The sequence below is a fragment of the Manacus vitellinus genome, unplaced genomic scaffold (genome assembly GCF_001715985.3).
Source record: "Manacus vitellinus isolate BGI_N305 unplaced genomic scaffold, ASM171598v3 scaffold_61_pilon, whole genome shotgun sequence".
NCBI classification, from domain to species: Eukaryota; Metazoa; Chordata; class Aves; order Passeriformes; family Pipridae; genus Manacus; species Manacus vitellinus.
In genome coordinates this window covers 888,490-899,703 of record NW_021940696.1, presented here as the reverse complement: position 1 = coordinate 899,703, position 11,214 = coordinate 888,490, and the positions used below count along the sequence as shown (strand labels likewise).

General features: G+C 52.7%; 1 protein-coding gene across 2 annotated transcripts; it reads left to right on the top strand.

The window, feature by feature from the left end:
- Positions 1–5,751: 5,751 nt before the first annotated feature.
- On the top strand, positions 5,752–11,208 carry MAVS (mitochondrial antiviral signaling protein). 2 transcript variants are annotated; one of them, XM_025896153.2, is made up of 8 exons: positions 5,752–5,806; positions 6,431–6,560; positions 6,671–6,845; positions 7,203–7,212; positions 7,249–7,429; positions 7,899–8,442; positions 9,491–9,639; positions 10,150–11,208. In XM_025896153.2, exons 2-8 carry the CDS (start codon positions 6,444–6,446, stop codon positions 10,819–10,821), a joined length of 1,848 nt encoding a protein of 615 aa, XP_025751938.1. In that variant the 5' UTR covers positions 5,752–5,806; positions 6,431–6,443; the 3' UTR covers positions 10,822–11,208. The 2 variants fall into 2 exon arrangements, with proteins under 2 accessions (XP_025751938.1, XP_017938699.1); XM_018083210.2 differs by having other exon boundaries at positions 7,203–7,429.
- Positions 11,209–11,214: the final 6 nt, after the last annotated feature.

Below are 11,214 nucleotides of genomic sequence, written 5' to 3'. Positions count from 1 at the left end.
CCGTGCACAGCCTTCCCTTCCCAGCCACAGGCTGCTGCAGCAACAGGAATTAAAATAAAGATGAAAAACTCCTGTTTGGGCTGCAGTTTTATTTCCTGTTTCTAGAACTCCTTGTACAGGAGGACAAATCCCTAAATATTTCCAAGCATCCTGCATGCTCACGGCAAGCTCCCCCCAGCCACGGCCAGGCAGAGAAGGGATGACTAATTTTTTTTAGCATAAGACGCTGCAGAGCGTCCTGTGAACAAGCTCAGTAAATTCCTGAGGCTCCCGGCAAGGACTCCGCCGCTCCTTGCGAAACTTCCCAGCTGGAACCTCACAGCCGAAAAGCCAGAAAACATCGTTCTCTTCCCTCCTCCAGCAAACAGAGGTTGGGATTCCTTTCACGACAGTATTTGGATTTTTAATGTCAGTCCATATTTAGCAGGAGGGGGAAAAAAAGCCTCCCTTCCTTCCTGTCACATTTTCCACCCTCGATGACATCCAAGATGAGGAATAAGCAAGTGCTGGCCGAGGAGGGAGGACGCAGCTACTCGAGCGTGGGAGAGCCTGGAGCGGGGCAGCCTGGACCTTCCCATTTGGGATTCCCATTTGGGATGCACGGAGGCAGTGGCAGGGGAGGGGACAGAGCCCTTGGGGAGGGGACAGAGCTCTCGGACCCCACGGCAAGGAGGGTGTTCCTCCAACGCTCCAGCTTGGAGCATCTCCCGGAGGGATGGTGCAGGCAGGATCCAGGCCACGAGCTCCCAAGCTGGAATATCCCTCCTAAAACAAGCCTTTGGTCCCGGGCTCAGCCCAGAGCTGCTGAGAGGGCTGTGGCCAGGCCGTGGGCCAGGTGGGTTCCACACTGACTGGATGCCCCAGTGTCCTGCGTGGGGGTGTCCACGGATCCGGGTAATCCCGTGGCAGGGAGGTGGGTGGTTAGTGGGAGGAGATCGTGGCAATGGTGGTCCTGGCCTGCAGCTCTGTTTCCTGTGTCACAGGTGGGTCCACAGCTTGGACCTGTGTTTGTCCCTGTGGGTGCAGCAGGGGAAGGGCCCGTGGGTCGCTGCAGAACCGTGGCTGGAAGTTCATAGAATCATGGAATGGTTTGGGTTGGAAGAGACCTTAAAGACCATCCCTTTCTAACCTTCCACTATCCCAGGTTGCTCCAAGCCCCGTCCAACCTGGCCTTGGATAGTTCCAGGGATAGGGAAGCCATTTGCCAGGGCCTCCCCACCCTCACAGGGAAGAATTTTTTCCCAATCCAATCTAAAATTACTCCCTTTCAGTTTGAAGCCATTCCTCCTTGTCCTGTCACTCCAGGCCCTTGTAGTCCCTCTCCACCTTCCTTGTCGGCTCCCTTCACGTACTGGAAGGCCACATTTAGATCACCCCAAAGCCTCCACCAGGCTGAACAATCGCAATTCTCCCAGTCTTTCCACACAGCAGAGGTGCTCCATCCTGCTCTGATCAACTTGGTGGCCTCCTCTGGACTCGCTCCAACGGACCGAGTTCACACGCCCCGATCCGTGATCACTTCTAAACCCCACCGTTACTACTAACGAACACACACACGAATACACGTACAAACATACACTCAAACACTCAAACATTAAATCCCGCGCTGGGTAGGTGGGTGGGGGGTGACCCCCCCTCCGCCGCCGCGGCCACGCGTGGGTCGCGCCCCGCGCCCCTTCCCTCACCCCCACGCCACCCCCACATCCCCGTGCCCGCCCCGGTGGGCGGGGGGGTCACCTGCGCTCCCCCGCTCCCTGCGCATCCCCCGCTCACCTGCAGGGCCGCTGCTCCGCGCCGGCTCCGCCAAAACGGCTGGCGCTTGACGGGCCGCGGGGACCGCGTCTCGGACGGGCGGGGCCGGCGGGCGGCGGGGGGTGCTCGGGGCGCAGGGGACGGGGGTGGCGAGGGAGGGGAAGGACGCGGACGCCCCCGCGCCCCTCGGGCTCTCCCGGCGGCTACAGCGGCGCCGCACAGCGCCGCCCGCCGCGCTGCCGCCGCCATCGCGCGGCTCCGCGCAGCGGGGCGTGGCCCGGGGGCGTGGCCGGGGCGTGGCCGCCCCGGGGAGCGACCGGTGGGTGTGGCCGAAGGGGCCGGGGCTGGTGGCGCGTGGGCCACACGGACCGCGGCGGGGCGGTGCTGCCCCCTGGCGGCGCGGAGGCGGTTCTGCACCCCCCCCACACACACTCCCCGCGTCCCGCTTCCCAAAACTCCAATCGGGAATTTGTATCATGTTTTTGCTGTATTATTAAAAATCTCAGAATCAGAATTTTTTATTTTATTTGTATCATATTTTTGTGATATTATTTATAGTATTATGCTATATTATTATATTGTTTGCGAGATATTATATTATCATATTAGTTGCATTATTATATTAGTTGCATTATTATATTAGTTGCATTGTTATATTAGTTGCATTATTATAATAACAGTAATTACAACATACGATATTGTTAGATGATATATAGTATTAATATATAATACCGAATATTGTACACGATATAAAATATTAATTATAGTAATATATTTATCATTTAATATTATTCTATTATTTACATTATAATAACAGTAATTGTACTGGTAATTACAATATACAACACTAACAGATCAAATACAATATTCATATATCATATATAATATTATACAATATATAGAATATTATTTATATTAATAGACTGATTATCTTATATTATTCTATTATTTTTATTACATTATTTATATTGTTATGATAATAGTAGTTATAATAGTAATTACCAAATACAGTGTTAACAGATAACATACAATATTCATACATATTGTATTTTATATATAATATTATACATAATATAAAATATTAATGATAGCCATATCTTTATTATTTTATATTCTTATATCATTGATATTGCATTATTTAATTTATTAATATTATTTACATTGCTTTGATAATAGTAATTACAATCATTACCAAATACAATATTAACAGATAATATACAGCATTCATACATAATATATAATATCACGTATAATATTACACATAATACAAAATATTGATGCTATTAATATATTTATTATTTTAGATTATTTTATTATTGATATTGCATTGTTTATTTCATTATAAGGTTTATATTGTTATAATAATAGTAATTATAATAGTAATTACCAAATACAATACCAACAGAGAATATACAATTTAATACATAACATATAATATTATAAATACAATATAATAAAATAAGGACATTAATATATTTATTATTTATAAGGCAATTTCATTACTAATATGCATATTTATATTATTTATATCATTTATATTATTTATAATAATAGTAATTGTTATAGTAATTGCAATATGCAATATTAATAGAATGTATGCAACATTCATACTTCATATATAATATTACACATGATATGAAATATTAATGATATTAATATATTTCTTATTCTATATTGTTACAGTATTTATTTAATTTTATTTATATCACTGTAATAATAGTAATTATCAGAGTAATTACAATATACAATACCAATAGGTCTTATACAATATTCATATCTCATATGTAATAATATTAAAATAAATATTAAATAAATATTAATAAATATTAAATAAATATTAATATATTTGTTGCTTTGTATTATTTATTATTTTTGTTATAAATAAGATGTTTTAGTAGGATATCACTTACCTTCCAGTACCTGAATGGGGACTGCAAGGAAGCTGGAGAGGGACTCTCTGTTAGGAGCTATAGTGATCGGACAAGGAGTAATGGGTACAGTTTTAAAGAGGGGGAATTTAGGTTGGATATTAGGAAGAAGTATGTTACTCTGGTAAGACACCGGAACAGGCTGCCCAGAGAGGCTGTGGATGCTCCAACTCTGGAAGTGTTCAAAGCCAGGTTGGATAAGGCCTTGGGCAACCTGGTCTGATGGAAGGTGTGCATGTCCATGACAAGGGATGGAACTAGATGGTCTTTAAGGTACCTTCCAACCCTTAAAAATTCTATGATTCTAAGCACAAAAATTTACTAATTTACTGGGTGCAACTGAGTGGCCTTTGTTTTTCATGAGCTGAGTTTTGACTGTCATAAAGTCTCTTCTTATTTAGGAATAACCCAGAAATATATTCTTTTTTTTTACAATTTAGAGTGAGGAAAGCTGGTTTTACTTAATTATAATCACGGACTGGTTTGGGTTGGAAGGGACCTTAAAGATCATCCAATTCCATGCCCTGCCATGGGCAGGGACACCTTCCACTAGACCAGGTTGCTCCAAGCACCATCCAACCTGGCATTGAGCACTTCCAGGGGTCCAGGGGCAACCACATCTTCTCTGCCCAACCTGTGCCAGGGCCTCACCACCCTCACAGAGAAGAATTTCTTCGTCTATGTTGCACAGTTTATTATTTAAAATCTAAATAGTATTGGTATGTAGCCTATGCAGAACTCCCTATATTTGTTCATGGAGTATGACACATCTGCTTGTGAAAACAGTGAGCTGGGTTTCAGTGATCACTGATATTGGAGATATTTGATCTGTAGATTGTTCATCTTCAAGGCTTGAAAAGGAAGGAAGTATTTACAGAATCCCAGGATGGGTCAGGTTGGAAGGGCCCACAGTGGCTCACCTGGTCCCACCTCCCTGCTCAGGAAGGGTCGTCCCAGAGCACACGGCACAGGATTGTGTCCAGATTGTTCTGGAATACCTCCAGTGAGGAGACTCCACACCTTCTCTAGACAATCTGTTCCAGTGCTCTGCCACCCTCAACGTAAAGAAGTTCTTCCTTGTGTTGAGGTGAAACTTGTAGTGTTTTAGTTAATGGCCACTGTTCCTTGTCCTGTTGCTGGGCACCACCAAAAAGAGTCCGGCACCATCCTCTGACAGTCCTTGGAGATATTAGTATGGATTGATGAGATCCTCTCAGTCTTGTCCTCTTCCTTTCTCTTTCCCTTTCCCCTTCCCCTTTCCCTTCCCTTTCCCCTTTCCCTTCTCTTCCCTTCCCCTTCCTTTTCCCCTTTCACTTTCCTTCCCCTTCTTTTTCCCTTTCCTTTCCCCTTCCCTTTCCTCTTCCTCCTTCCCTTCCCCTTTCCCCTTCACTTCCCCTTTCCTTTCCCTTCCCCTTCCCCTTTCCTTTCCCCTTTCCCTTTTCTTCCCTTCCCCTTCCTTTTCCTCTTTCACTTTCCTTCCCCTTCTTTTTCCCTTTCCTTTCCCCTTCCCTTTCCTCTTCCTCCTTCCCTTCCCCTTTCCCCTTCACTTCCCCTTTCCTTTCCCTTCCCCTTCCCCTTTCCTTTCCCCTTTCCCTTTTCTTCCCTTCCCCTTCCTTTTCCTCTTTCACTTTCCTTCCCTTCCCTTCCCTTCCCTCCCATCCTTCTTCCCTTTTTCCTTTTTTTTTCCCTTCCCTTCCCTCCCTTCCCTCCTTCCCTTCCCTCCCCTTCCCTTCCCTTCCCTTCCCTTCCCTTCCCTCTTCCTCCTTCCCTTCCCCTTTCCCCTTCACTTCCCCTTTCCTCTTCCTTCCCTTTTCCCTTTCCCTTTTCCCTTTTCCCTTCCCTTCCCTTCCCTTCCTTTCCCTCTCCCTTTCCCTTCCCCTGACTAACCAGGCCCAGCTCCCTCAGCCTCTGCTCCCAAGACAGACGCTCCATTCCCTCAATCACCCCCGGCCCGCTCCAGGATCTCCAAGTCCCTCCTGTCCTGAGGGGCCCGGAACTGGACACGCCCCGCTGTCAATCACGCCTGTCAATCACCGTGACGAGCGTAAGCTCGGACCAATCAGCGACGGCCGCGACGCGCCGTGGCGGGGCCGGATTGGAGCCGGGCGGTGGCGGCGGCGGCGCAGGTGAGGGGGGGCCCTGGGGGCCCGTGAGGGAGCGGGCGTGCGCCGGGGTCGCTCCGACCCCCGCGGCCGCCACAGCCCCCTCAGAGACCCCCATGGGGCTGTGCCAGGGGGATCTGCGAGCGGGGACCCTCCCGGGGCTTCCTCGGGGAGTGAAGGTCGCGCTGAGGGCGGGGGGGCCCCCGCCGTGAGCGGGCCGCTATTCCCTGTGGGAAGGAGCCTCCTACGCCTTCCCCTTTGGCTTTTCCATTGCCTGTGCGGGATCCCAGCCGTGTCCCCTATCGCCTGTGATGGCCCTGTCGCCTGTCGTGACCCTGTCGCCAGGCCGGCCCCCAGCCCGGCGGGGTAGGTCCGGATAAACAGAGTGGGAATAAACACGGGCTGGGCCATGGCAGAAGGGAGCGAGGTTTGTGAAGGTGAAGCCGAAAACTGAACTTTAACCCGAGCGTTGTCTCTGTGCGTGTTTTCCATACGGAATTTCCCCTGTCAGGAGGCTGAGTGCCCGTACCAGGGATACGGGTGTCTGTGCCAGGGATACGAGTGTCTACGGAACAGCCCGAGCTCCTGGAGACAACCCGAGCGTCACCAGCAGCCTCTGCTCACCTTAAGGTCTCTGTCTCTCTGTAGGTGCTGAGCCAGGATGGGTTTGGCCGAAGAAAAAGTGTACAGCCACATTATGAGGAACCTCAAGCATTTCGGGACTATCCATGTGGGGTCGCTGGCTGATTCCCTGACCTGCCTGGTCGATTCTGACAGAGTAATTTCCTACTTCCCCGAGCCCTGCCATGCTCCTTCCCCAAAGGGAACGTACAGCTGCCTTGCCCCTAAGGCAGAGCCTCTCTTAGATGCCCTGTGTGTTTTTCCTAGGATGAACTCCACGCCCGGGAGGAGATGCGGGGCAGCCAGGCCACCGTGTTCAAGTTTTATCAGCTCCTGAGGTGCCGGAAGGACTGGGTGCAGGATCTCATCCAAGCCCTGCGCCACAACAACGCAGGACACCTGGCTGATGAGGTGCAGGAGGTGTATGACACCTGGAAACCCCGTACGTAGCCTCGTCCTCCCTGGGTGCTGCCCTGGGAAGCTGGTGGTGGTGGGGACCCGAAACACGTCACTGAGCAGCTGGTCTCTGTCCCTGCCTTGGTGTCTGAGGGACTGGGGGTGTCTGACCATCCCTCACCATGGTGACATGTCTGAGGGTGATGGGGTCCTTCTCTGAAGGTGCCTGGGTTGGTGGTGGGCTGGAGTTCTCACCCGGAGGGAAGGTGGGGAGATGAGTGAAGGGGTACTGTGGGCTTAGCCACTGTGGGCACATGCAGGGCTGCCTTGGCCCCATGCTCCTCCTCTGCTTCCTCAGCTTTTCCAGCAATGTTCCTGCTCATGATCCCCTTGACTCCTCCAGGTCCCTCAGCTCCCGCTGCTGACTCCTCCCTTCCCAGCAATGCCCGTCCCGCTGCCTCCTCCCTGAGTGCCCAGACACCATCCCTGCGGCCGAATTCTGCTCCGGGAGCCCCGCTGGCTGAGCAGCCTCGCCGGGACCTGCCCGTTGGTGACCATCCACCCGTCCTGCCCAGTGCTGCCACCACCACGAGCACGGATCAGGAGGCCAGAATTCCGGTGCAGGAATCGGTGAGCGAGGCACATGTTGGATGGGGACTCAAAGGTCCCTTATGGACCTTTTGGTGGGGTGTGGGGAGCCCGTGGTAGGGCCAGACTTGTTCAGGGCCACCCCAGGCAGACTCTCGTTGTTGATCTCTGCTGCATCTGGTAACTTAGAGGTTATATATGGCCTTGTAAGTGCTCCCCCTCCTGCCTTTCCTTTGTGGGGGGAGTGCAGGGTCTGCTTAATTAGTCCAGGCTCCCCTCCAGGCTCCCTATCCCTGCCTCCCCTCAGTGGGGGTGTGCAGGCTCCACTCTGTTAGTCCAGGCTCCTCTCCACAGCCCCTGACCCTTATGTGAGATGTGGTGGGTGTCAATGAGATACCCCAGACTCCCTTCATCAGCAGCCTTGCGGGGGCCACTGCTCAGGGTTTGGGGCGCCCTGGTGATCCCAGACCCCTCTTACTCCAGTGATTTAACACAGCTCATTTCCTTCCAGCTCCCCAAAAAACTCCTGGAGCAAGAGAGTCTCCAGCCATCTCCACCTGGGAGCACAGTCTGTGTTGGAGCGAGCGGAGAGGGACACCTCTCCCACCCTGGTGATACCACGCAGGGGTCAGTGGGGACCCCCAGGGTGACCAGTGTGTCCGAGCCATCGGCCGTGCCCCCGGAGCAGGGCCGGGACTGGCTGAGCCGCCGGCCGGTGTGTGTGGACAACGGGTGTTTTGGGAATGCCAACCACCTGCACCGCGGGGCACCGGGCCTGGCGCTGGGCAGGGCTCTTCCAGCAAGGGAGCCCAGTGCCACTCACAGCCCCGAGCAGCCCCGCAACGAGCCCGAAGAGCACTCGGACGAATCCACAGAATTTCCCGCTCGTGGTGTGGGGCAGCAGCCCCCAAACTCACTGCCAAAAAAGCAGCCTGTGCTGAGCTCTGAGCCCCCGAGCAGCTTCGTGGATGTGCGCAGCCCCCTCCTCATACAGGAGCAGTTTGATGCAGAGAAGAAGCGGGTCCAGATGCTGCAAGAGCAAGGAGGGGATGGAGGTGGGTTTCCTTCCTGGCAGAGCCATGTAGCCACTGGGAAGCAGGAGGTGCTGCTGAAAGCCCCTCACTGCAGGAAAGAAATTAGGATGCTGGAGTGTGTTCAGAGAAGGGAACGGAGCTGGGGAGGGGTCTGGAGCACAAGTCTGATGAGGATCGGCTGAGGGAGCTGGGGGGGCTCAACCTGGAGAAAAGGAGGCTCAGGAGGGACCTTCTGGCTCTGCAACTCCCTGACAGGAGGGTGGAGCCAGGTAGGGGTCAGGCTTTGCTTGACAGAACAAGAGGAAATGGCCTCAAGTTGTGCCAGGGAGGTTTAGGCTGGATATTAGGAAAAATTTCTTGATGGAAGGGGTTATCAAACATTGGAGCAAGCTGCCCAGGGTGGTGGTGCAATCACCATCCCTGGAGAGATTTAGAAGACATGTGGATGTGGCACTTGGGGACATGGGTTAGTGGACCCGGCAGTGCTGGGTTAAGGGTTGGAACAGAATAGAACAGAACAGACTGTTTGATTGGGAATGAAGGGTCATCTCACTCAACTGCATTTTAATTGTTTCTGTCAGTGGGGCAACTTTGGGGTGTGAAACTTCTCCCCCTCCCTTAGTCTGCAGAGATATTTGTGTTCTGTGTCTGGGGGAATTTTAGCATCTCCTGCATCCCTTGCCTACAGGGGCTTCATAGAATAGAGCGAAGCTTTGCCCTCCCCTCCAGGGTCTCGGGAGAGAGGGACACCTATCCCTCCCAGCCTGTTCCCCTCCACCATGTGGGATCAGCACTTCCTGGGTGGGAGGACGTGGAGCTCAGATCCCACAGGAGCCTTAAAAACCTCTGTCTCCCTCGATGCTCCCCAACCCTGCAGCCCACCCTGGGTGAGTTACCTGCAGCTGCCAGGAGAGCTTGGATGCCATGGCAGATCCAGAGCACTGTGTCCTGCTCCCTGTGTGACCCCCTCAGCTTGGGGACTGTCCTGTCACAGTGTCCTTGAAGAACAGCAAAACTCACCTTTTAGGCCTCCTGGTTAACACAATATGATTTGTTTTCTCTCTGACAGACACTTCCATGGGAACAACCACCCTGGTTGCTACCCCTGTGCCCAGAGGCACTTCCCCATCCTATGATACCTCTGTGAAATCTGTACCAGAGAAGAAACTGCCCACTGGGAACAGAGCTGGCAGCACCTACTCCATGCCGACGGAGAAAGTAGGTGACCTTCCCTCTTACCACATTCATTTCATCCAGGTTCTTGTGAACTCCCCCTGGCTGGGAGATTTTCTACTGCAGTGTCACATTTTGAGCTGATGGCAAGTTTATTCTGGGATTTTTTCCTCCCACTGTGTTCATGTTCCCATCCAGATGCAGCATTTTGCAGCGTAAGAGAAGGAAGCCAAGCTCTGTTGGGCTTTGACTCCTTATTTCCCCTCCCTGACTTGCCAGTCAGTCTCCTGCTTTCCACCCTTCTCCTCACTGCCTGGCTCCTCTTCTTTCCTTCCGATATCTCCCCTGAATCCGAAAGGTTCCCTGGAGCCCCAGCACCTCCCTGCTCCACTCGCACTCCCAGCTTGGGGAGTTACCTGTGACCCAGCCTTGCTGTTGGTGGCAGGAAATGTGGGGGCCGAGCGCTGAGCTGAGTTTGTCCTGTGATGTGTGTGCCCAAGACCAGGCCAATGGGAGATTCCCATGGCACCGACCCCCTGTCCTTGTCTCCCAAAGGTGTTCCCAGCCTCGGCAGCCCCTCTCCTAGGCCCAGCTGTGGTGGGAAGCTCCGAAGGCACGGCTGGGAGATCGGCCTCCCGGGTGAGCTCTGGCACGAGCATCTGGGCTCCATCCTGCAGCAACGCAGAGGAGGGTGTGGAGCTCAGCAAGCCGGGCGTCCTCGTCTCCATTGCTTCGGGGGGCACAGTGGTGCCTGGCAGATGCTCGGGCTCTCAGGGGCCCAGTAACCCCAATTCTGCCACCTCCAACAGCCTCGGCCTCAGCAGCGACCCAATCCTGGTGAGCAGGGATAGCGTGGAAGGAGCATTCTCCAGAGGCTCCTCGGCTCCAGTGGCTCGTGCAGACCCCGGGGGACAGGAGGCAGCTGGAGCAAGCAGAGACTCCCGTTCCGCTCCGAGCTGGGACAGCACCTCCCTGGGCACCCATGAGGTCCGTGTGGATCATTACCCCAGCGTCCAGCTTGGAGCCGACAATGATGGAGTCGGTCCGCTCGGAAGCTCTCCGGATTTCGACTCCAGCAGTGGCTGTGGCGCTGCCACCGGCTCATCTCAGGCCAAGGTCCCCGCGGGGGACAGCAATGGCCCGTCCCTGCCGTACATCCTGCCGGCCGTGGGCATCGCTGTCATCTCCGCCGTGGCATTCCTGGTGTACGCTCGGCTCCAGAAGTAGCAGCCGGGATGTCACGCAGCCGGGGCGATTCCTCTGGCAACAGGATTCTGGCCAACGCGTTTGAAGCCTGAAGAGCAGCGGGGGAATGGTAGGGGTGTGGTTAAATCTCTTTCCGCAAGGTTCTGCTGGAAGAGGCCTTGGTACAGGATGCTGTTGGGTTTGGATCTGTTCCATCCAATTTCCCAACCATCTTCTTTTTACACCCATGGAGAGGGTCTCTCTCCAGGGCAATCCCTTGAGTCAGAAAAGTCCTTGTGGCGATTCTCCACGTCTTCCTTGTTCGGTCCCAGGAGGCCCCAGGGAAGCATGCACCGGTGATCCAAAGGGTGACCCCCTGGGTGCCTTTGGGCAGCGCAGCCAGGAGCGGTTTTGCAGATATCCTGTAACATTGGA